Source organism: Copadichromis virginalis, linkage group LG16 (genome assembly GCF_057382275.1).
Source record: "Copadichromis virginalis isolate Kocher_CV1m ecotype Utaka linkage group LG16, C_Virginalis_male_GT1.1, whole genome shotgun sequence".
In the NCBI taxonomy this organism is placed as follows: Eukaryota; Metazoa; Chordata; class Actinopteri; order Cichliformes; family Cichlidae; genus Copadichromis; species Copadichromis virginalis.
The window spans coordinates 15,626,909-15,653,098 of record NC_140633.1 but is presented as its reverse complement, the minus strand read 5'-3'; the positions used below and the strand labels follow the sequence as shown (position 1 = coordinate 15,653,098).

The following is a 26,190-nucleotide window of genomic DNA, read 5'->3' as shown; positions in this document are numbered from 1 at the left end:
GAGGGACCTCTTTTTAATGGAGAAGATGACTCTGTCGCTGAGAAAGGAAATAACTTTTTACAAAAGTGGAAGAAATGGATTGCCTACACCTCCCCTCAAGAGGACACTGCCTTTTCATCTTGATGCAGGCTCAATCATCCAGGTAAGTAAAGGGTTAGTTCATCTGGACGTAGCACTTTCAGTGGGAGAAACGCTCAGCTGAGATAGAAAAAGTCACTCGGATGAGTGACGAAACGTTTCTCCCAATGAAAACGCTGCGTCCAGAGGAACAGAATCAACCTTTTGGGATACTACCTTCTTATAACGTAAATGCTTGGGACTCCTGGGACAATATGCACCAAGTATCCCACTGGTTCTTTTTTTAAAATAAAATTGTCAAATCTAAACAAACACACAAAAATCTGAAATCCAAACAATTGAATTCAATTCTGTTTTATTTTTATAGCGCCAAAACACAACAACAGTCACCTCGAGGTGATTTACATTGTAAAGTGAAGACTTCACATTAATGCTTTAAATGAGAAGTCACAAAAGCACACTCAGTAAAGCAGTAACTCACCTTTCTCACCATTTTGTACCACCGGTGATGGGTTACGAGGGGAGGACTCCACAGCACTCTATTAAAACACAAAAAGACTATTGTTATATCGCATGTACGGGGACCATGAAGCTACAATCTAAGCTTTGTTCAAACCCACAAACAAAACAGAAAGAACGTCTCAAATTCTTTCTAATTGGTTTGTTGTCAAGTTACACAGTGAGGAAGAAGATGTGGAGAAGAATTCCCTTTAGGAGCCTTCAATAGAAACCGGATCATTAACATTAACCTTCATGAACGTCCCTTTCACGCGTCCCTCACACCTTGAAAACCTTTGTTCTGTGAAAAGTGATGTAAACTCAGATTTTTAGGTTGAGTTTTGGATGCACCACCCATCCACAGTGTCCCAATACTGATGCTGACTCCTGTCACTATAGTCAATAATATTACATCATAGTTATAAAACATTATGTCGTAAGGACAAGACTACATGGTTAAGAAACACAAACAGCCCAGGTCTCTGACTACACAGCGTGTAAAGCAAACGGGTGACTGAGTGAAGTGCATGCAAACATTCACTGAATGATGCTACAGACCTTGCTGTCGTCAGTGGTGTTTGGCCTGTGTCTGCCTGGGCTGGGGGGTACAGACAAGCGCTTCTTGCCTTTCTCCTGCTGGAACAAATCCTGAAGTCTGAAAGTATGAAATCAGGATTAAAACCAAGTGTTGGTGTTGCTATGGTGACATGACATTTATATTGCATGGATGATGTAATAAAGCACGTGTCAGATATTCTCCGACTCTCACCTGCTGTTCCAGGACTGCAGCATCTCGCACAGACTCTGTTTCTTCACCACCAGCGACTCGAGAACAGCCTGCAGCTGCTGAGGAGAATCTGAGCCGCACACCTGCAGTCGAACCTGAAGCTTTTCGATCCAGCTCCGCAGCTCTGCCTCTTCCATCTGCACATAAATACCAACATGAGCCCAAGACACCCCCTGCAACAAGAGACGCTGATGTGGGGAGAACCTACATCTTTCTGAGCGAAAATGTCCTCCATCTTTTCTTCACGTGTCTTACTGAAGGTTTCAGTTTTCAGGGATGTGAGGCGGTCATCGATGGCCAAGTACACCTGTGTGACTCTAGGGGGGGGGGGGGATATTTGCAGGTTACTGTAAACATGCTACTACACCCCTACCTCATGCACTGAGACCTTGTTCCGGTGTTTAAGTAAGTAAAAACCGTAACAATCTAAAGGGTACCCTCCATAATAGTCATATCAATTATCTGAAGTTGAGGTATATCAGATCTCATATCTGCAATTCTCTTAACATTACAGCTGTTACATAGGATGTAGTGGTAGAAATACACTAATTTCTTGAGCTGAAGCTAGGTCAGTGGTATTTACTTCTGAGTGAAGTCCTTCAGGTCCTGCTGCAGGTTGGTTTTGGATGGTCCCAGGTTCCTGATGAAGATCTTGGGCCGAGGAAGACAAATCTCCAACAACTTTATAGACGTGTAGCTGAAGAAACAGGAAAAAACAGAGTCCCATATTTGAAACTGTTGTCATTAAAAGTGCTTTAAGACAAGTATTGTTGTGAACCATTTATACAAATACACTTTAACTTAAATGAATAGCCATGTGTAAATAATTACTACATTAAGGCCAAACTCCTGGTTATTATCATAGATATTATCAATAAATAGTTATGATGGAATTTGGTAATTATAAGGTAAGGATATGTACAGTTTCTGGTGCTATTTATGTATTATGTGTTTATCAGAATTACTATTGCTACAAAGAAGTAATCAAATCATGCAAACAAACATTTATTGGGCCATGGAGTATAGAAGGTGGACAACACAATTAACCTGTAAACTGGATTTAAAAGGGAGTGAACAACAAATTACTGAAATGTGTGTTTTTGTGTGTCTGTGTACTTTAGTAGCTGTACTGTCTATCATGAGATGTGGTGTAATGTATATTATTGTCAAACGTGTGTGTTTCGTCATTGTTTTATTAAGAGAATCAATACTGGATGCCTGTGATCTTCAGGTCCTCAGAGGCCCTGCGTTAAAAACAGGCATGATTCTGTCACTGCACGTCTGTGAACTCACCATGCCATCCACAAACGCAACTCTATCATGCAATGAAGAAGCTAAACAGAAGCCAGAGCTCAAAGCTTGTTTCAAAATGACTCGGGAGAAAATGAAAACTGTTCTGGAGTCAGACAAATCCAAAAGGTAACCTGGAATTGGCAGCTTTCACATTGGGAAGGGTATATACAAGTTTTAGAGAGCAGGTCTTCTGCAGGGAATTGCTGGCATATTGCAGCGAGACAATAGTGAACTGCATACTGCATGTATTACAACAGTATAGTTTTGTAGTAAAGAGTCCGGGTGCTGAACTTGCCTGCAGTCCAGAACCTTCACATACTGAAAACATTTGGCTCATCATGAAATGAAAAATAGGCAAAAGAAGGCTGCTGAGCAACTGTTCGCCTCAGTTACCAAACATTTAAGAACTGTTAAAACAAGAGTGGATGTCAAACATGGCCCTGTCCCCACTTTTTTCAGACTTGTTGCTGACATCAAATTTAAAATGCAACATTTTCCCGGTGTAAACGTCATGTAAACTGTGAATAAAATACAGGTTTTATGAGATTCATGAGATCATTGCATTCTGTTCTCTGACCCATTTGTTGTTTGACACTATAATGGCTATAATGCAGTAGTGTGAATGACTACCTGAAGGAAGCCACCATCTGGTTATATGAGAAGTACTGGTGGTAGTCTTTGTGGATGGAGTGCCCGCAGGGCTCTGCATTAGCCCGTCTGGAGTACTGGTGACCATAGAAGCGAAGTTCCAGGTATTTGGCAAAAGACATACACCACGAGTCATTGGAGAGAGGAACCACCGGTGTCACCTACAGACAGAGAGAAGAGAAGCATGGTGAGAAGACCGGGTCACCACTTTCATTCATTCATTCATACAAATAGTGGAATTTTCAGTGGCATCACATTTGGCAGAGTACACCTAAGATACAAACACAGCAGAGGACACTTTAAGCTGCTTTTGACTGATTAATTGCTCGACCATAGAAAACGAACACACACACCATACAGTAAGGCCCCAGATGGTCTATCTGAACTGTTACTGACCTGCTTGCAGATTCGGCACCAGGAGTAGTTGAGAATTGTGTGCTGATAACCAGGCACAGGGGAGTCCAACTCCTTCAACACAATCTGCACACAGCCGTTGCCGTGCACAAACCGACGGACGTGATGCACCATGGGAGTCTCACAGAACATGCTGGGGCACTGGTAGGATGGCCTGCAGGTGAACATCCACACAAACACATTACAACATGTTCCAAGAATCCAACTTTTTAAATCTCATCTCATTAATCTAAGGCACGTCTTTGTTGTCGTACCTGAAACAATATCGTTCCAGGAAAACACCCAGAGAGAGGTCGTTCTTGCCATAAAACTCCATCGTGACAATCCTGTTGACAAACACAGGGCAGTGACTCCAGGTTCTCTCTTTTATTTCGGATCATATTTACAGGTTATCTCTGTATGACCGGTTTACCATGGGCTGACACAGGGGTTGGGTGCATTGTTGGACTGAATAGATGAACTACTGAAAAGCACACACAACCTCTGATGGTTGATGGGATTCAGGCAGTCCAGCTGAGGATGAGAAAAGTAAAGAATAAGTTCAAACACCTCGATACACTTCTTAAATCAAAGCTGAGGAGTCCTGGCTCAGCAGTGCAACTAGGATGCAAAGGCACTTTCTACTAAAAGGTTCCCTTGAATGTGCTTTTGCACATTAGTTCAGCCGTTTTTAATACCCCTACAGACAGGCAGCTAAACACACGAACCAGTGACAGCATCAAGCATAATGCTGAGCAATTTGTACTACAAATATACTATACGGTCAAAAGTACTGGGACACCTACACGTGACGTCTACAGATGCTGCTCAGCCATGAAAACCCATGACATGAAGCGGTTTTGTGCTGATGTTAATGTCGGAAGCGGTTTGAAACACAGCTTTTACTTTTACTATGATGTCAGCGCTCAGTGACAACATCTGTATCTTTATAGAGTCTGCCACTTCATGGCAGCGTTGCTTTGGTTCCTACATGCATCCAGTCTGCAATACCACTCAAAGCATTGATTGTAAAATATCTAGAAAAAAAAGGCATTTCACAAACTGACCTGTGGCAACAGAAGCATCCTGTTACAGTATCGCACTCTAATTCAGTGAACTCTTTAGAATCACCCATTCTTTATTAATGCTTGTAATGACAGACACTGTTGCCAGCTGCTTGATTTTAAATACCTAAATTGAACTGCAAAAACCTGAATTCAAAGGTCTCGCCCAGTACTTTTGAGTAGGGCTGTTCCACATAAAGATATATATCGGATGACGATATGAAAACATCTATCGTTTCATATTACGCTATCGTTTGTTTACGGTAATATGTTTTCATGGTTTTGATGGGTCACTGTAGAATTTCTTAAGTTTCTCTCTTTCTCTTATATTTAATATAACCACACTACGGACAGACAAGCGACTGTTTTCATGCCTTGTCATTAACAACAACGACGGTAAAACCATTGAGTGGCTCCGCCGTCCGCTTGCTTATTTTCCACATAAAGCTGTAGATCCTGTTGAGATTTTTCAAAATAAACCGAATCACGCGAAATACTATGCAGTGTTTACAGAGAAGCTAAAAAGAGCCGTCAGGTGCTAAAAATAAACCTTAGAACAGGCTTTTCCCCGCAGCACGCTGTGTAATAAATACAAAGAAAACTGCGGCTGTTTCAACTTATGTAACACTCGACTCCAGGTACACGAGCCCAGCTCAAAACACTTCACACAGTCGAGTTGCCTGAGATTCACAGAATTTACACAAAATGTAAAATTTTGTAATAGATATCGTTGTCGAGACGGTAAATGTCTTATAGCGGGATATGAGAATTTGGTCATATCGCACAGCCCGACTTTTGAGCACATAGTGTGTGTTTGCATTACTGCAGTTCATTTAAACCTCCAACAGTCAATTCACTAAAATTTCACAAAGAAAGATATTCCCAAATACGGCAAATACAGAATCTTGTGCACTAAACCCACCTTTTCCTCTGCATTTCCTCTGATTGAAATTTGGTGTGTGGTGAGAAAATATTTTAAATGATAAGAGCATTTGTATCAATATAGCTCCATATATGGACATGTTTTTGCCCTAAATAGACCCTAGTAGGCTGCGTCCTTCAAACTGTTGTTTTTAAATATCTACAAGTAAATACTCTTTTTGAAGATTTAAACCTAGTTCACCTCAACAAACCTCTGAGAAATAATGACAATGAAATAAACAAACAATAGACAACTTCACAAAGGAACAACATCAGACTTTTAGTATCTGTTTAGATTCTGTTCCTCAGCTGAATTCACCAGATAACGATTGAGAAACTGAAACCTCAAGGCTGGAACTCATGTTCAGGCAGTAAATACACATCACACAAGCATACATCATTTATCAGAAGTTACAAATATATGGAGGCTAAACAAATAGTGTCTCACTGTGCTTGGCAGTGTCAGATTAATACATTTTGATGGTTTGAAATTCTGTTCTGGTGAAGAATGATCGGCCTTACGTTGCTCACCTTGGGGGCCCAGTTCATCTCGCTCTGTTTGCTCGGCCTCTCCTCTTCTCCTTCGCTCTTCACTGATGGTTTGCCTGGTATATCAGCCCCCCGGCTCTGGCTACTGGCAGCAGCTGCGGCAGAGTTGAAGGGGTCATGGGTTTCTTTCTGCCGGATGCGACCCCCCTTTGCTCTGTAGTCCGCCAACATCTCGGCCAAATTCTGACTATTGCTCAGCTGCTCTACAATGCGGGTGCTGGTCAGACTGTGGCAAGGCAGGAACTCAATGGGCCTCGGTTGCACAACGCCGTTGGTCTGTCCTCCAACCAGTGAGGAGGGGGCTGAGTCTTTAAGGAGCTGCCGTTTTCTGCGCACGTCCAGTTCCTTCAGGTCCTTGTTGAGGAGAGGAGAAAGGTAGACCTACAAGGCGTGGAAAAACTCAAATTAGTGGTCTGTGAATCAGGGAAAAATTCGGAAACAGCGCCAAAGTGCAGGCAGGAAACTAAGTAAACTAAGGTACCTGCTCAGGAAAGTAGTCCCTGCTGGGGCAGTGCATGCCAGCTGGTGTGAGAAGGAATGGTTCTTTAAATGTGATGAAGGGGGAAATGCACAGGATGACGTCCTTGAGCTCCTGCTTGAACACTGCAGAGATGGACTTCAGGCGGTCGTCAGATGAAGCCACCTGCTCTGCGAAAAACATCCCCGTGTCATCCTGCAGGGGGTCTCTGAACAACTTAGGAGTTGGTGTCTCTGATCCATCACCATCCTCTAAACCTAACGACTCCTGCTTCAGCAGCGTTGCCTCTCGCCCCATATCCCCATCAGATGCTGCGATCAGCGTGACGGAGCCTGTCATCTCTTGGTCTTCTTCCATGAGGAATGGAGGGGACACAGAAAAGGGCGGTGCAGGAGGGTTGGAAAATGGAGAGGAGGTCCTCGTCTCTGCAGGAGCCTCATCCTTTCGGACAGATGGGGTAGGTGATTTTGGGTTCAATTTGTCTTGGAGAGCTTCTAGGTCTCCATTTTTAGATGAAGAGTCTAAGAGAAGCCCTTCATCCTCAGTCTGTGCTGCAGATGCAGAATCTTCACTTCCTGCAGTTTTCCCTGGGCTCTCTTCATTGTTCTCGCTCCCTGGACTCTCTCCATCTTCCTCTTCCTCTGAAGCAGCGGCGCCTTCCAGCAGACAGGGGAACGAAGTGCTTTGTGCCAAGCTGGGCGGCATGGCGAACTCATCCATGAGGAACGAGATCTCCAGCTGGGAGTGGTAGGCCACGCATACCATCAGCATGATGATCTCCTTCACCCTGGCCAGCTCGTACTCTGAAGCACCACGCAGTTTTATGGAGCATCCAAGATGAGGAGGGCAGCCCTCAAAGAACATCAATGTCTTCACCTCACCTGGAAGGACAAAGAGAGAGAATGACAGCAATGACCTATCATTGCAGCAGGGTCCACTGAGAGGAGTGTGTGCTTCTTACTGTTTGCCAGTATAAAGGGCTGCATGTAGAACTTGTGGCAGGTCCCCAGACGAGGTTTGGTGAGGAGCTGGTCCATGGACATTACCAGGTCTCCCTGAGTCATATGACTCACTCTGTCCAAAACTTGCTAAAAAGGAGGGGAAAAAAATGAACACTTGAGCAAAGACATCTCCTCAAAGACATTTCTAGCAGGTCCATTAGATGATGATGATGTTCCAGACCAAGCTTTGTTTCTTTAAAATGTATGAATCAGAGTAAAAGAGCATACACACAAGAAAAGTCAAGAAGCAATGAGGTGACCACGTACATTATACACTAGCAATTGTTTCATCTCACAGCACAGACTTTTTACTAAAGATGGAGAAAAATGAGTCTCAAAAGTTAAGAAAAAGACAGTAGAGGGTAATTTCTCTGGTTGCGAAGAGAAATCTGGTTATACCGACGTCTATGAGAAAATGACCCTTCGGCTCCTTTGATCCATGACCTCGGTAAACACTTTCCGCTTAGAGTACAGGAAGACGGGATACATGGCATTCTTTGGGGCTGTCCCACCTTGTGATCGACAAGTTATGTGTTACACTGCCAACGTTTACATGGTCACAGGCATCTCCCTCTCAGATCCAGTGTCGCCAAGTGCTGGATCACAGAGGTCATGTGATTAATGGGGTTTTGCGTCATCGTAGGGTCTTTACCTTACAATATAAAGCAGCTCAAGGCGACTGTTGTTGTGATTTGGTCAGTCGTCATGACTACATCCATTTTTTACATGCAGATTACATCTCAAAGTTGACAAATTTAACTTAGTGCCCACCTAAGTGCATCACAGTGATTTATTTATTTCAGACCTGCATGTCCAGCACCTTTCCACAACATTTATCAAGGCAGGATGTGATGCCTCTACCAATCTGCTGTGATTTTGGCTGCACTCAAAACCCAAAACTGTGATAAAAATGAGCAGGTGACAGAAATTTTATAATCTTACCAACTGAAAGAATTTTATTTCTCGGTGTATTAAATGTGCATACAACATGTTATATGAATACTTTTTTCTCAGTTCACCATTAATGCCACTGTGACAGTGGCATTAATGGTGAAACTGTTGTTGGTAAAGGTAAAACTAGAGAAAGTAAACTATATATTTCGAGTGGAACACTGACGTTAAACTGACCGGTTTGACGTTGATGACCAGTGTGATGCCATGCTCTAACAGCATGTCTTGAGCAATACGAGAAACCGTCTTCTCCACCAACACCAGGTTTGGACGGACATCCACGATGCGCTGCACATAGTTCTTCAAAAACTCTCGCTCCTGAGGTAGAGACAAAGAAAGCTTCTTTCAGAAAAGCACAGAAAAGGCTCGTTTCCTCTGCTGTTTCACTGCTGGAGTGACTCACTTGTAGGACGATGGGGTCAATGGAGGTAAACTTGGTCTCCTCTCTGTACAGGTACTCTATGGAACACTTGAGCATCAGGATCCTGGGGTTCTTGATGTAGGGGTTCATCTGGTTGCAGGTCAGACGGATTAGTTTACTATCAGCTATTCTTCACATATTTCATTCAACAACTGGTACATTCCTTTACTGTATTTCTTGATATAACTGCAGATTCATATGATCACAATAGTTGACCCTACCTTCTTGTGGGCGATGTTTTTTGTGCACACAAAGCCATTTACGACCATTGAGTCAAACTTCTTGCCTCCAGGAATCTGAACCACAAATAAAGATTCAGTTATAACTGTATGTAACTCAGCTACTCATAGAGCTGACTATACTGTTTATTTAGTTAATTAGACAAAATATGAATACAGTGGTTGCGGCTAAAGTTTGGCTTCAACCTTCTTGATGTGGACCAGCTGCCGGATGTCCATGTCGTCATCGCAGTTGCGAACGTCGGGCCGCACCGTCTGCACGACCTGCCGGACCACGGGTACGATGATATCCCGCCAGGACAGAGATAGCGACTCACTATAGAGCAGCTGCTGCAGCAGCGCCATCATGTGGCTGTGGTTGGCTGAACTAAACAGACAGGCAGGTGGTTAGAAACCTTCTACCATGTAGAAATGCCAGCAGCTTACCTTCTAAGTTACTGTCATCTTCAAACCATTTTTTGGAGCTTTTTACCTTATTTTTACCGAATTCTTCTCTGGAATCCATCACCCACCTGAAAGTCTGACTTATTGCCGACTACTGTGATCCCCGAACAGTTGGAACACTTCCCCCTCCTTAAACATGGGAACCACCACCCCAGTCTCTGCCAATCCAGAGGTACCGCCCCTGATGTCCACACAACATTGTAGAGGCATATAAACCAAGACAGCCCTACTATATCCAGAGCCTTCAGGAACTCAGGGCGAACCTCATCCACGCCAGGGGCCCTGCCATAAAAGGAGTTGTTTAACTGCCTCAGTGACCTCGTCCCCAGAGATAGACGAGTTCTCCTCATTGTCCCCAGACTATGGAAGACGTGCCAGTGGAGGTCCTCGAAGCTTTCCTTCCACCGCCCAACAATGTTCTCAGTCTAAAGTCAGCAGCAGTTCTCCTCGTGAGTCACCTAACGGTTTGCCAGAATCTCATCAAGGCAGTCCGAAAGTCTTTTTCCATGGCCTCCCCGAACTCCTCCCACGCCCGAGTTTTGGATTCAGTCACTGCCTGAGCTGCGTTCTGTTTGGCTGTCTACAGTCCCGCAGGCTAACTAAGCCCGATAGGACTCCTTCTTCAGCTTGGTGGCTCCCTTCACCTCTGGTGTCCACCATTTAGTTCGGGGAATACCACCACGACAGGCACCAACCACCTTACGACCCAAGCTCCGTGCAGGGGCTTCGACGATGGAGGTGCAGAACATGGCCTATTGGGGCTCAATGTCCCCAGTCTCCCTCGGAAAGCTGTTGAAGCTCTGCCGAAAGTGCGTATCGAAGATCTCTCGGACCGGGGCCTCTGCCAGGCATTCCCAGCGCACTCTCACTATACGTTTAGCATCCACCTGATCCAACTCACCACCAGGTGGCGATCAGTTGACAGCTCAGCCCCTCTCTTTATCAGCACATATGGCCGCAGGTCTGGTCATCGACAAAATCGATCATCGACCTGCAGCCTAGGGTGTCCTGGTGCCATGTCCACTTATGGACACCCTTAGGTTCGAACATGGTGTCCTAAATTACATCTGATTTAATTTGATACACTTGTGTTTTTGTTTATATTTATCTATTTGTACCTCTTCTTGTGAGTTAATGTTATATGTCTATATCTATTACATGCCAATATCAAATGACTATTCTATAGCAAGTAAATAGTGAATGCAAACTGGTAGTTTGTGGTTTGCAGCCCTAGTTTTGACACTATTGCTCTATAATCACAGTGGTGCCATATCCACTCACAGCAGCCTCTCCATGGCCTTCTTCTCCCCGTTTTCCTCTCTGAGCTGATCCAAAGAGCTGTGGTGCCAACCCAGTGGGGTGAACATCATCTCTTTAGCCTTTTCCTCCACACGACGGTTGAACAGAGACTCTGTGGCAAGAATAATAAGTTTGCCTAGTCAGATATGCCAGTGAGTTACTAATTAAATCAGTGAGGATCTGCAGAGTTCGTACCTTTGATGAATGCATCAGTTATGACAATGTTCTGCACTCCATCCTCGGACAAAAGAAATTCTGTTTAAAAAACAAAAAGAAAGTGTTATTTTTAAACACTCCCAAACAACTATTAGATTTTCACTCAGGCATTTCCTTTTGTTAAAAAATCTAAAAAACAGGAAATGAAATCCATCAGCACAAAAAACTGAGACAGCACGTGGAATTACCTGCATGTTATCTGCACTTCTGTGGAAGAAAATAGGCCCTGCTTCTACCACAGACCCAGCATAAATACTTTGCTTCACAAAACAATTTCATTGCAGAGACTGTCGCAGGGCTAACACAAAGAGACAGACAACCATTCACACTCATATTCACACCTATGGCCAATTTACAAACTCCTAATGACAGACGATGTCACTGTGGCCAAGGATCCTCACGTACAGGTCATATCGCAGCAGGGAATATTTACCTTTCTGCTCAGCAGCAGGAGGCACGTGTGGATATTTGGACTGCTTCTTAACATGAAAGTTGACATTGTTTTGCTCCATGTTAAGGTTTATAGAGGCGGCGGAGTCACTATCCACCACAGAATGGGAACTGCTAACTGACGTCCTCTTGCTGGGGCTGGCAGAGTCTAGATGCATGCATACACACACACACACACAGATTGGAATGCAGAGAAACGATATGAAGGTAAATACGGTGTAAAATGTGAGAGCTTGTAGATGACGTGTCAATTAAAAAATTAGTAGAAATACAAAAAGCTCCCACAGTTTGCAACATATTTACATTCATTAAAACCAAACCCCATGCAAAGAGGCTTCAGTTGCAAAGATAAAACACTGAATAAAGTGTCACACAGATACGTACTGGGCATGGCGTACTCAGTCTCATCTGCAAGCTGCTCTGTGTCGCTGTCATCAAACTTGATGTCTTTAAACCAAGATGGCTCTGAATGTCCCTCCAGTGAGTTGACACTATCGCTGTCTGGAGATGGGGTTTCTGAGAACTCTGTGCTCTAAAGATCAAACAGCGTGACGTCAAAGTCTGCACATTAACCTTCACTGAAATAATATGACCCCCTTGAGCAATCAAGCCCACCCCATTGAATCAATATCACTGCTGCAATGAGTCAATGCGGATTACAGCAAATGTAAAACAACTTAGACGGTATCCTAAAATATTTCTGTAATTCGGCTTTCCCTCACTATCTGCAGGCTTTGCGTATCAGCAGGAAGCAGCTCTCACCTGAAGAGGTCGGTAGAGTGCATACTCGTCCCTGAACAGCTGGTCGTGGTGTGTGACGCAGTCGATCCAGCGACCGTCTACTAATGCCTGGCCTATTGCAATAGCCTGTGCCCTGCAACATGGAAAAACCGGAGTAAAACATGAGAGAGAGCAGCTTTTAACATGTTAATATATTTTTATCAAAATGAGCAGGGGAAGTCAGTCAACCGTTCATGCATGTACACATAAAAAGTAATTTACCAAACTATTAGAAACTTTTAGAAGAATTCCTAATCATGCGCATGCAGATGCAGATGCCAAAGACCTGTCCAACGATGTTTATGAAACACACACCTTTAACGCACTAGAAGAAATTAAGCATTGTTGTTTCTCCAGGGCAGGGGTGTCCAACTCCAGGCCTCGAGGGCCGGTGTCCTGCAGGTTTTAGATGTGTCCTTGATCCAACACAGCTGATTTAGATGGCTAAATGACCTCCTCAACATGTCTTGAAGTTCTCCAGAGGCCTGGTAATGAACTAATCATTTGATTAAGGTGTGTCTACCCAGGGTGAGATCTAAAACCTGCAGGACACTGGCCCTCGAGGCCTGGAGTTCCTCAGCCCTGCTCCAATGCAATCGTACCTGGTGGAGATGGTTCCATTTCTCAGCAGCCAGTTGACAAGCTCCTTTCCCACAATGCAGTTTGGGTAAGTCCTGAGCCAGTATCTGTGGTCCTGAAACTCCATTCCTGTGCTATTGTGGCAGATTTTCTTCCACAGATCCTTCAGCTGAGAGGAATCCTACAAGACATGTTGTACTGGTTGGCATCACTCAGATGGTGTTACAACAACGAGGAACCGTGAACCATGAAATCAGAAGAAGAGAAAGGAAAAATCAGCTACCAGCAGGATCTTTCGCTCCTCCTCACTGTGGTCCAGCTTGGTGCCGCTCTTGGTCCCCGACATGGATCGACTGGTTGGCGGGCTGACTGAGCTGTCGTAGGAAGGCACCATAGAGGATACAGAGCGATCCAGCGTCATGGTGGTCACACTGGCAGATCTGAGAGAAACGGGAACCACTCACATTCATGGCTTCTAGCTATTTAAACTGTACAGATGTTTTTACCCAAGGTTGTTCTGGACTGAGACACAAATAAGCTGAAAAACTGAGCTCAATAATCTTTTTTTATAAACTTCTACTGCTAAGAACAGAAGATACAATTAACTGTGTTGCCTCTGGAAAATTACTTCTCTGGTCATGATCTCAATATTTCATGTTGCAGTGAGTGGAAACACTCTCAGACAAACTGGTGACAGTTATCAAAAATAATTCCTGTCTTATTTAGAAACACTGACTCCCTGAAATCACTCTGAGTCAGTCTGCACCGACGAGCCCAACTTCAGTCGCAACAAACGACTCAGTTCAACTGCTTGCATTCTAGTAATACTCGTATAGGTTGCTGAGCATGTGTGTGTTTTTGCAGTTCAGCTGCTGTCCTGCAGCAACGTCACTATTGGTGGAGAAAATTTGATTTCAAATCTCGGAGGTTCTGGCAGGACTCGTGTGGATTTATGTTTAGTGTGAATTTATGTGCAACAGATTTGCAATAGACAGAAATACTACTATGCTTTTCACCAGTGTATTACAATTGTTACCACAAACAGATGCGTGGAATTACCAAATTAACTCAATTCAATCTCAAACTGACAGCAGTCTGACTCAGACTTATTGATATTTTATTGTCCTCTTGATGCACCAAAGTTTCTTTGAAGACAGCAACTGTCTCAGAGTGGTCGCAGCCCTGACCCTTGGCTTCAAAGCAACCATTTAAAATGCAACAAGATCACAAGCTCTTCGCACTCAGTCACAGCAATTCTGTTTGTGCCACAGTCTACAATAACTGTTTCCCCCAGTGTGACTGCAGCTTTGGAAAATCCAGTCCTAGAACTCAATTTCCATTAGATGACCTTACTAAATGAAGACTGAACGATAATAACAAAAATAACAGTAACAAATGGAGACAGAGAAATGTAGGAATGAAGTAGGAAACAGAATTATTCGATGTGGCAATGATCTGGATAGCTTGTTGTTTTTGGATAAAGATTGAGGTGATCTAAAAAAAACAAACAAAAAACTTCAGACCCTGCTGGCATGAAGAAAACACGGAGAAAACCAAAATTCTTCTTTACCTGTGCGGAACGAGACTGGAACACACTGTGCATAATGTAATTTGTACACGCAAACAAAAAGCAGCGACTGACCTCTTCCTCACAGGTGATTTTCCTACGTCTTCCTGCAGTGTGGTCAGCCTTGAAGTGAGGCCGCTGTTCTGAGGCTCCTGGTGAATCATACTAACAACACACAAACTTGGATTTAGACTCTTCCTGCAGTCCTTGCATTTCCTTTCTGTTCTCCGCCCACATTTATGATCAGTAGATTTCAGAATGCAGAAGACTATTTTCTTTACAGAGCTAGAAAGCATTAGCCTCTGCTAACTGACCGCTAAAGCTGAGACACATGTGGAAAAAAAGAAGAAACGAAAAGAAAAAGAATGAAACAAACAGCAAGACTCACGTCTTTCTCATCCCAATAGGAGTTTTTCTATGCCAGAAGAGAGAGAGAGAGGAAACAGATTTTCTTTGAAGGAAGTTGACAGAGAAAAAGCAGGGGAGCACACAGGCTTAAAACTGCAACCAAACAAGCACAAGTTGTAAAATGCACATATGCTTGGAGAAAGTTTGAAACAGATAAGTCTTTGAAGACTCATTTAACAATTTGTCTGGTCTGTTCTGTGCACGCTAAAGATATCTTTTTAAAAAATAAAAAAAAAGATCGTCAACCATTTTTCAAAAGGAAAGTTGAGATTAGTTATGCTTTAAGCAGATTCTTAAATAATTAGAATCACATGTTAAAGGCATGTGCAATATGATTCAGCTTGATGGGTCTTAACCAAGCACATAGTACAGAATCTACAAACTTCACATTGAAGCAGAAAATCCAGCAAGGAAAAGATGAGCAGACATCAAACAGCATGATTCCACTAAGAGACGGACCCTTCATGACAGGCTTTAGTGAACAGGAAGAAGTATGACGGCTGGAGGTGCAGCGTGGAGGCAGGAGGAACTGGGCTACAGTCAAACAGTGTCCGATTGCCATTGTAGGGTCTTTACTTGACAATATAAAGTGTCTTGAGGCGACTGTTGTTGTGATTTGGTGCTATATGAATAAAACTGAATTGGATTGAAGCATCTCCTCTGACAGGGCCTTGTCGGTGAGCTGGGGGAGCTGCGCCCTCAATAGATACATCTGTTGCTGCAGGTGGTTAAGCATCATCTCTCTCAGCCACACTGCTCTCTTCTAACCAGGGTTGGGTCATTATGTCCATACTGACCACTATTATTCCCCTGAATCTCCTGCTTTGACAGCAGGTTTCTTCTAATGAGCTACCAGGTACTTCATAGTCATTACAGACTTGTTCTCATTCATAGTTACTACCTGTGCCAGCCAAGTCTCTGAGTTGGCTGGCATAGTAGCATTCCAACACTTCCATGTTCCCATATCCATGTAAGCCTTGTTCCAGTAGCCCATGTCTCATCAGAGCAGCATTAAAAACAGGTGTCACATGACTGCCCAGTCTGATTCTCTGAGCAGTGCGTGTCTCTTCTTTTATGTCCCTGTGAGTACTCAAACTTTACAACATGAAGTATTTTTATAAGAGTGGTCAGGAAAAGACAGGAGGACACTTTTTTGACTCTTTGACTGTAACCATCAGTTCAGAGCTGATAGTGAAGGAATCATGCAGAAAGCCTGTATTCTACCTGCGTTTGTTCAAACTCAACTGGAAATCATTCAAACATAAGTGCCAGAAATCAGGTTTTACATACAGTATATTACAAGCTCAATTCCATCTGGGTATGTAAATTAAAATTTCTCAGATATAACTTGCCACCAAGTGTGCATTTGTGTCACCTCTGCCAGGTCAGGTCCTCCTCAAGGAAGATGTTCCTGCTGGACTTGCGCCCACCCAATGGCGTCCGTGGTTCACTGGGCTCCAGCACACACACAGAGGAGGGAGAGTCAGACAAGGCGCTCAGATCCTCGCCGATGGAGCCCGAGTCAGCTGAGTGAGCGTAGTTTAATGCTAATTTACGGCAGTATGTACACGCCCGCAGGTCTCCTGGCAACACAGAGAGGCCGACCAAGACAGGAAGAGGCGTAAAGAAGGAAAGAGTGACAGATAATAGAAATGGGAGGAATTATTCTCACAAAAGTGTCACGAGTGCTTAGATAGAGGAACGTTTCCACCAAGGTTAACATTAATGTAGGATGATGTAAAATGACAATGCAAGATATTCTGGTGGATTACAAACAGTTTTCTGATACATTCGTAACCAAGTAATATCTGGACCCTACCTGTGTAGCCCATGAACTTTCCGGGAATTTCCTGGTTGCAGCAGCGGCTGCAGAAGATCTGCCCACACAGCCTGCAGTGATGTCTGCGGCGAAAGGTGGTAAACTTCTCGTTGCAGTCATAGCACTCCTTACACTGGCTATCTGGCATCCAGTACTGCTTCAGATCGCTGTCCTGAAGGGGGACAACATCACAGCATGCTGCTTTCATCCACAGAGACGTATGGGTGATATGACCTTAAGATGACATCACGATAGTCCAAGGAAATTTGCAAGAACCACATTTTTGATAATATAGGGAAAAATTGAGTTCCTAATTCACTTCCTAATTCTCTTAAAAAAAAAAAAAAAAAAAAAAAAGTCCCAGCAGCATTCTCATTCAATAAAAGAACTAGATGTTACAATCCCAGATAGTACATTGCTTCAAAGGAGAAAGTCTTGAGGGATAGCAGCCCAGAAGCTTTACCACCTTTGTATTTAAGTAAAAATGCAGCAGCATTATGCAGCAGTAAAAGTACAAAATTACTACTGAACACTGTAGTTCAATAATAACTAAAATAAGCTAACCCTGTCTTCAGGAGTTGTGCAAGATTGTGACATGATGTCATATCTTGGGCCCTGCTTTCCCACCATGTAACTGCAGTCATTTCCATCCAGTGTTTGGTCATACTACCAAGTGCTTCAGTGACATCATTTGTAGTAGTGTGCTCTGTTTTATGTACACCAGGGTTATCTTATTGTTGTGCACAATGGGGAAGATAAATGCATGGCATCGCTACAACAAAAACTTTGCAATATGCTGTTTTTGCATCGGGTAAAGATGCTTACTGTATTATCGAGGATGATATGGCACAGCCCTAGAGAGGTATTGCATGGCTTGGGCCATATTTATGCCATTGTTGATTAAAAACAGACAAACTCAGTTCACTTTTAGCGCTCAAAACCTTTGAACTGGACTGAACATTCACACTTTTCCTAGAAAAGGCATATTATAATGAAATACCAAAGGTAAACAAATGTTTCCAAATATAGAGGAGTTTGTTTTACCTGGCTCTTTCCCTCCATGATCTCCTTCAGCCGCTTCAGTGCAGTGCGAAGTTGCACAGCAGTACGAGGGTCATGATTACTTAGAGATGCAACAGATTTCCCGCTTCCCTCTAAAAATCATCCATGCAAACAAATGAACAAACAGAACAAGTGAGCACAATAAATAAGTCTATAAAGAAGTCCTGCCGCATTGTCAAATATTCCTCTTTTAAAAAAGAAAATACATATATATATATTTAATCTGAATAAATGCTACATTGGCTTCTCTTAGGTAATGTAATTACACAGCTAAATGAGAAACATTTGACAATGAACAACTACCTTTAAAGTTGCAAATGTGACATGACACAATCCAAGTTAATAAAAAAATAAAAAAACAAAAAATAAATAACTTGGCAAAAAAGCATGATGACTAGAAATGTTAGCTTAAAAATCAATCATAACAAATTACATTCCAATTATTAGTACCTGAGAGGCAAACCAAACACTAAAAGGAAGCGCTTTGTTTTAAAAGGCAAATCTCACACACACACACACACACACACACACAGACAGAGGCTATTTTTTCAGACTGAGCAGCTACAGTCCAGACAAAATAGCTTTAGTAAAACCACACAGTGCAGAAGAGCCCTCACCTGGCCAATCCACTGCAATCAGAAAAGACACGAGAATGGATGTTACAGCGCTCATGTGCATCATTTTTTTGTTTTCTCTTTCCAACATAACAATGGCTGTGTCCCAAATCACTCACTTCCATTAGATATTTTGTATTGCCGTCTGATCGTACAGTAAGTGTAAATACGGTGCTCTGAAAGCTCTTCTGAGCAGGTCACTATCCAGGGATTGTATACCATCACGCACTGTGAGGAAGAAGGAACTTGTTGATGCTGATTTGTCACAACTTCACTGCATGACAGTGACATGATTCAAAGTGACTCGACAAGTTTCCAAAAGTGTTTGTGTCATTTTGCCAATGAGTTCATATCTCGTCTGCTACACAGAACCCCTGACACAAGCAGCAGGGAATGATTTCAAACACAACCAGTTACACAAACACCAAAAAGTTGATTCTGTTCTTCTGGATGTAACGTTTTCAGTGGGAGAAACGTTTGGTCACTCATCCAAGTGACTTCTTCAGTCCTTGGATGAAGAAGTCACTTCGTCTGAAAACACTACGTCCAGATGAACAGAATCAACTTTTTGGCACTTACTTACCTGGATGATTGAGCATGCATCAAGACAGTTACACAAACGCTCACAGAATTGTTTCTGTGATCAACTCACATTCAAATCTGCAGGTTTTCGTTCAAAAAAAGAAACACAGAAGCTGGTGCTTCATTAACAAAGACATTTCTAGTCAGACACCTGTTTCTCTACTGAGTTAACACTAATAAAGGTTTACACAGAACATGTTTTTTGCCTCTGAAACTGTAATTAGGGGAGTTTGGTGGTGTTGTCAGGCAGAAGACATTTTAACTTAATCACAAAAAACAACAAGACAGACACTTTTTTCCTGCCATGAGCTTTATTTTTGCTCCACTTTCCTGACCACTTCTATGAATTCTTTATAAATTTCCTTTGTTTGAATCAGTGTTTTGTTGTCATTTAAGTGTCATTGTTGGCATGTACAAAACTAACAGTGTTTAAGGAGTGTGCAGTGTTTCTTCACAGATGACAGCCAAGCAGTCTTACCAGAACAGACCACACAATAATATTTACTCAGCATTTTAGTTGAGAAGACAAAAACCTTATCAGTTGTACTGATCATCACAACCACAACACGTGCAGACACTATAGCCCGTGACAGGCAAATGACTTGTTTGTATTCTTATGTTATAATATGCAATATGGTTGTTGCTTCTGTTGCTTTATTGGATGAGACGACTCTTATTATTCTTCCCCATCAAAAACTGGAACCAAATGCAGGATGCAGTTCAATTCAATATTGTGAAATGCATTTTATGATCTTGTGACAATAAAACATGTTTTATTGGTTTTGCACAAGATCAAAATGTTTAAGAGGTTTGCAGCACTGGAAATGATCCTGTTCTTCTCGTCTCACAGCTATCTGTTCATTTTCAACAGAGTGTGGAGCTGAATTTGAAAGCTTTCAAAGAGTTTGACTAATTTGTAAGCATAAAAAAACCAAACCTGTCTCGAATATCAGGAAGTGTCCAGTGTGTGACTTTTACCTGAGGCTGTTGAGGTGCGTCTGTAGTGGTCGGGATGTTGCTTTCGATGCGTCCTTGAGTGAGAGGGACTGGTGGACCAGCTTCTCCTCTCTGATTGAGGAGAAGGGGCTGGAATGTCTGGCTTCTCTGAGGCTGTTGAAGGAGGGCGTCCCTCATCTGAACACACAGAGAATGTGCTGAATAATTAAGTCCAGTAGTTTGCAGTTAAATCAAAGCCAATTGTAAAAAGTCATCAATTTCAAGATAAGAAATCTGACAGTAAAGGACTGTTGTTCAGTCTAAAGATCAGGATATTAGAAAATTAAATGCATTAAATGCAACCACAAAAAGGTTTCTCTCTAATGTGAGTGAATCCAACCTCTTTTACTACAGACTCATGTGACTCCAAAATCTGCATATTTTGTTGAGCAATAGAGGCGCCTTCACAGATGCAATAAGGCACTCTATCGGATTCACTCTTTAACTGTGTGCTGATAACAAACAGAATGATGCAAAAAAACAACAACAACAACAACAACAACAAAAAACGGATTTCAACTGGTCAGATGACAGGGTAGTTTAATAGCTCCATTTTAACTAAACCATGCAAAAAGTTTTTAACTAAACTCTTTGCATGGTAAAATCTTAACATGAGACATTTGCATATGCAGTGCTGAAGTTCTTTTACTGACAGCGGTTTAGAGGAGTACCCCTGAGTCTGTGCTGTGATTTCTACAACAGTCACACAGATCACAGCCGTCACGGGACTTTCACTGTCCCTTATGTATAAAAACTCTTCTTTGTGTGGAAATTTCTGAATCTGTAATCAAATTATGTACCGGTTAACAAGAGTAGTGAACGCATCAGCTTTTCTGAAATGCAATATTACTGATGTGTTCAATATTACACAACTTCTCCAGTTTGTTGCCCCTTGTTTTGTTATATATGTTGCTGGCAGCCAATTCAAAATGATCAAATATACGTTTGAAAACAGCGTTTTCATCTGAAAACGCTCCACGTCCACACTATCGTTTTCAGTTGTTTTCACAGAGTTGCGCGTCCACATTGAAACAGCCGAAAACGCTTACGTTCCAGTACTGCGCATGCGTGAGACGCAAGACGATTCGACTGCCGTTTATTTACTTTCCGGCTCTTTGAAACGTCGCGGCAAAATGTCGAGGAAAAGCACCGAGTTTTTTAAATGGACTACCGTAACAATGAGGTGGAGTTGTTGCTGTGAGTAACAAAAAAAAAAAAAGTACAAAGTTGCAAAAGTGAGTGAGAATTAAAGAATTTGAAGAAAAGCTATCTGGAGCATGTACACACTCATATTGATCTTTAATAGGGCTGTCAAAACTCAGAGCAAACAAAACAACTGGTCACATGACTGCATCACATGACTAAAATTAGGGGACCAGACTTATTGGAGAATTTTAATTCATGACTTGTGCAGCTAACTGGGTCCTGGCTCCGGTTCAGATAAACATCTTCTATAAAATATTGTGTCGAGTCAAAAATACTGTAAGATGTAATTTCCACTACAGATTTATCACACTGTGTTTACAGTGGTAGGCAAAATATCTATATGTAATCTCTGTTAATCAGTGAGCGGTCTCACTTTTCTCTAACTTTCAAACATTAAAGAAATAAAAATCAATACAGAGTGTAGCTTTTGGACTAACTCAAGTGAAATTCTTGGGCTTCTATTTGATTATATTGTGCATTTCCTCACCTTTGTTGTTAAACCGAAACAGGTTGACAAAGGAGCTGTATGCAGAGCGGAGGGGAGGTTCATCCTGCTCTGGAGTCAGTGGCTTGAAGTGAGTCAGGTGGGAGGGGCTGGTGGGTGAGATGCCAGCTGGCTCCACGCTCCAGTCCGTTGAGGATGAGGACGAGGACTTGTCATCTGTAGCCATGTCACTGTTCCTCCTGCCATAGAGGGAAAAAGGTATGCACTGAAGAATGCACATGTAAGCAAGAACACATTTAGCTTATTCAGTCTTTAGTCAGTTCCTAGAAACTTACCTGCAAAAATATCAGTAACTGCTGACTATTTTAATTCCAAGATTCTTGCACCTACCCTGCCTAAAAACAATCAAATTGCACGCTCTGTCATCTAATACACATTACACATTTCAAGGACTACACTGTTTTTCTACGAGAGCAGTTTTGCATGATTCAAAGTTCAAAATAATCCTTATATATCTTACAGTTTGTCCACTTTCTGAAACAAGCTGTTTAAGCTCCTCTCAGTTTACAATTAACATCTTCGGACTGGTTGAAAGGGTCTAACTGTCCGAGGGCTTCTGACAGTTTAAACTTAGACACAGCTGGGTGTTCCAACAGGAAAATGATCCAAAACATACATCAAAGCTGATTTTACCATGGACAAAGGAGGTTAATATTGAGCTGCTGGAATTGCCTTCTCAAAGTCCTATACTTAAAACTATGCTTAAAAGCCAGTTCTGTGGCAGGAAGCCAACAAATTTAAATGAATTCTGTCAAGAAGAGTGGTTAAATATTCAGCCAGAATTATACCAGAAGCTTGCTGATGGCTATCAAAAGTTAAAACTTGGTATGAGATATTTAACCACATATTAGTGGATGCTAACAGGGATAAGCTACCCAGGAAAAAGGAAAAAATGATGACCATGGTAACAAAAGTATTTTAGCCATTTGTTTTTGCTTTTCATTTCCTCAAGCATAACATATATGTTTATTTATTGAATGACAAGAAATAGCAGGAATATGCCAAGTGGCAAACTCCAGGCTGAAAATGAAGCCAAGACAGACCTGCCAGAATGGTAGTTCCTCACGTAGCTACTCACCATAAGCAAGTCAAATCCAAGGACTCCAATGTCAAAATGCCCAACTTTAGGGCATTAAAAACTACAATTACAGCCTGACATTGAAAACAAGATGAAAACTGTTGAGCTTTATGCTTTTGTGTCTCCTTCTATTCATTTTCTGACTTTTCCATCCTTAGTGGTGACTTTAAATCCTTGTGTTATTGTGCAACCAAAGTCTTTGCTTAGGGAGGGTATGTGCAGTGTATACAATTTGCATGACCTGGTAGCTGAGTCTGTACTGAGTCTGTGTTATAGGATAATCTGTCCATGCTGGGTCCCCTCAGATTGTACCCAGTAAACCTGTTGAAATAGGCTCAGCGTGACCAACAATTTTAATAGTGGTGACAGGAAGTCTGTATGCCCAACACCATCACCACCAATGTTGAAACTGATGACACACAACCTTGTGACTGCAAACTTCAAAACAAGAGCTCAGATCCTCACTCTGTGGTGTAACCACTCAACTCCAGCAACCATTTCAATGTATACCACAGTGAACAAGGAAGTCCACATTTTAGGGCAACCTGTTTAATTTCTTTCAAATAGTATATTTGGAAAAGAGTCTGCTAATAAAGAAGAAATTATCACTTCCAAAAAAGAAGAAAAAGAAAAAAATAAAAAAAAATAAAGAAGAAATTATCAGGTTTTTTACTTTGATTTTTTTTCTGTAATTCTGAAATTTCTTTTTTTTCATCAACGGGAACAACATCTTTGTATCTCCTTTCACACACTGCTGTTGCAACCTAAAGCTGACATATCTAACATTTGATCGCTGACGGTCCCACACATGAACTCGACCTCGTGACAAGAAAGACTCTCGGCTGGTCCGCATCCGCTTCTTAAAATTCTCCGTGATCAAAGCTTAAAAGCCGATACCAATCTCTTTTTTACTTACCTACTCAAGAAGGCCACGGACTTTGAGTTTGCAATACAAGCCATTTTAGATACTAGTAGTGAAAGCAGAAGTAGCAGAGGCACCACATCCACCACCTTATCATGTGATCAAAATAGGCCGAAGCGTCACTACAGTGTCCTGACACGACCAAGCCCTCAGCCCCATCAAAGAGCTAAAGATTGCTGTCTTTGGATACGCTCATAGACTGCACAGATATCCATCACCATTTTCCACATTTTTTTTCACTAGTCGTCAAAGTTAGCCACTAGCTCGCTATTAACTACCTAAACTAATACCTTTTACGTATCTTATATCACCAGATTTTAATTGTAGCATATTGACTTTATAATTACAAGTATCTTGAAATGTCTTTTAACGAATTAGTTGTTTTTTGTAGGCGGAAACTATGACTCAACTCAAGCCGTGCTGATCAACTAGCTTGACGAACAGTACAGAAGCAGCTACAACTGTTTTTAGCCAAGCTAGTTAGTACTAGCTTCGTATGCTAACTAGCCGGTAGGCTCTACTGGTCGTAAAATCTGGGTAACTGCCGTGACAGCAAAAACTATGAATTACCCGTTCACTATAGGAGACTGACATCACTGTATGGAGCACCTCCGCTTTCAAGGCAGCTGTAAAACACCTGGAGGAAACCCCGACTCCTTTGAAACACCAGACAGACCTATCCAATCGACTCCCACCACTGGTTGTGACCAGCCAGGCGCAAAAGCCGAACATAGAGACGGCGATGGAGGCGTTCATTAGAGGATGGCAGCCAGGCGGCAGTCTCCTACTTTAGCGGTGACTAAAAGCAATGTTGTTTGAACAGGGATGTCTCAAGTGCAGCTAAACACATTCAGCCATTACCTTACTTCTATTACATTTTTATGGCTATTTGATTCTCCATACAAATAAACAGTAACAGATACACAGGGTAGCAGACTGAGTCACATAGCTATATGTGTGTGACAGTATATGTGACAGTAAGCAAAATAAGCAAATTACAAAATAATTACAATTAAGAGATGTATATAAACACACATACAAATAGGGGAAAGAAAAAAAGTCTACAACAGTCTAAACCACAACAGCAGTCAAGCTGATAAGGTAAAACGCTTCTCGCTAAAGTCAGTACAACCAAATAAGAGGTTTTTGTAGAAAACTACAAAGTCTGACCAACTTTTACTAAAAATGTTGTGGTATTTATGTTGTTAAAAAATGCCGCTGTACTTATTCTTATTGTTCTTCATGTAATTTCTTCTTTTGTTTTTCCTTTTGTAAATGGATAACTCATACAATGTAAAATTGCATTTTTTGAGTGAAAAGGGGAACATTTTGTGGATTATTTCTATTTTTATTTATTTAATGTCACAAAAGTGTCTCTTCTGTGAGCTAAAACTTTCAATTTTATCATTTTTGTCTTTTCCTACATTCAGCTTTGTCAGACAAACTTTGTGTAGCCAAACTGTTCGAAGACTAAACCTCTGAATTTAGTCTTTTATATGAAATAAGTTGTTATCGGTTTATTTTTAATATTAGTTCACTCTTAACCAGTGGCGGAGCGGGGGGGGGGGGGGGGGGGGTGGCTTACTGGGCTTAAGCCCGGGTTGTTTTTTCAGAAGCCCGGGGTCTTTTGGAGTGTAATTTTTTCATAGTTAGATGCCTGGCTGACAACTGTATAAAACAAAAAACTACACACAATATTCGAAGCACATAGTGCACACTGTGGGAATTTAGGACTGTGTGTAAATCCCCCCTAATATTGGTATGATCCGAGCTCAGACACTAAGCGGGGCGGGGCAGCTGCTGCCTGCCAGTGCGCTGTTGGAGAAACGGAGCTAGGCAGACAGACAAGAACTGAAGTTTGACCAGGTTCCAAAGCAAATCATTTATACTGCACTTGACCCATATTACTTACTTGCTCTTCAAGTGAATCAACAAATGGTGAAATGAAAAGCTGAAAAACAACAATGCTGTTTCTTTAGAGAGTCTTAGCTTACATGTGTGTTTATTTCATATTTTCAGTTGTTACCCTCCACGGCTTAATAAATCGGTTTCAGTAATGTACTGATATACAAGAATGGACATAAGGAGCTTCTTTCAAAGAAAAAACTCTGGTAGTATTTTATATATTATGCTTTGTATGTTGTTCAGTATATTTCATGTATATGCAAAACAAGAGGAATTTCAATACACAGCAGTATATTCACAGTTTAAACCAGATATTTACATACACTTTATGGAAAACACAAGAACATTTTTTTACTGTACAACATCAATTTAGAGTAAACTTGTTTTGTTTTGGATAAATAAATATTGAAATATCTTTTGAATTAGTTAAATGTCAG

The 26,190-nt window shown here is 41.9% G+C and overlaps 1 protein-coding gene across 5 annotated transcripts in view; it reads right to left on the bottom strand.

The window, feature by feature from the left end:
• Positions 1–24,541, bottom strand: part of pikfyve (phosphoinositide kinase, FYVE finger containing) — a 32,389-nt gene extending 7,848 nt beyond the window's left edge. The window contains exons 1-31 of one of the 5 annotated variants that reach the window (XM_085435554.1): positions 24,419–24,541; positions 21,831–22,027; positions 20,120–20,275; positions 17,928–18,037; positions 16,884–17,055; positions 16,440–16,647; positions 15,045–15,071; positions 14,732–14,821; positions 13,373–13,529; positions 13,113–13,270; positions 12,493–12,604; positions 12,115–12,262; positions 11,714–11,878; positions 11,260–11,319; positions 11,047–11,176; positions 9,508–9,688; positions 9,304–9,378; positions 9,065–9,172; positions 8,839–8,979; positions 7,671–7,797; positions 6,713–7,590; positions 6,205–6,612; positions 4,131–4,231; positions 3,973–4,044; positions 3,701–3,872; positions 3,287–3,465; positions 1,947–2,060; positions 1,572–1,680; positions 1,346–1,500; positions 1,135–1,231; positions 560–617 (exon numbers count right to left, since the gene is read on the bottom strand). In XM_085435554.1, the coding sequence (XP_085291680.1) occupies positions 560–617; positions 1,135–1,231; positions 1,346–1,500; positions 1,572–1,680; positions 1,947–2,060; positions 3,287–3,465; positions 3,701–3,872; positions 3,973–4,044; positions 4,131–4,231; positions 6,205–6,612; positions 6,713–7,590; positions 7,671–7,797; positions 8,839–8,979; positions 9,065–9,172; positions 9,304–9,378; positions 9,508–9,688; positions 11,047–11,176; positions 11,260–11,319; positions 11,714–11,878; positions 12,115–12,262; positions 12,493–12,604; positions 13,113–13,270; positions 13,373–13,529; positions 14,732–14,821; positions 15,045–15,071; positions 16,440–16,647; positions 16,884–17,055; positions 17,928–18,037; positions 20,120–20,275; positions 21,831–22,014 (4,852 nt within the window). In that variant the 5' untranslated portion in view covers positions 22,015–22,027; positions 24,419–24,541. Of the gene's footprint in view, positions 1–559; positions 618–1,134; positions 1,232–1,345; positions 1,501–1,571; positions 1,681–1,946; positions 2,061–3,286; positions 3,466–3,700; positions 3,873–3,972; positions 4,045–4,130; positions 4,232–6,204; positions 6,613–6,712; positions 7,591–7,670; positions 7,798–8,838; positions 8,980–9,064; positions 9,173–9,303; positions 9,379–9,507; positions 9,689–11,046; positions 11,177–11,259; positions 11,320–11,713; positions 11,879–12,114; positions 12,263–12,492; positions 12,605–13,112; positions 13,271–13,372; positions 13,530–14,731; positions 14,822–15,044; positions 15,072–16,439; positions 16,648–16,883; positions 17,056–17,927; positions 18,038–20,119; positions 20,276–21,830; positions 22,028–23,842; positions 23,966–24,418 lie in introns of those variants that run through there. The other 4 variants (XM_085435550.1, XM_085435551.1, XM_085435552.1 and 1 more) reach the window with 4 other exon arrangements.
• Between the last annotated feature and the right edge of the window lie 1,649 nt (positions 24,542–26,190).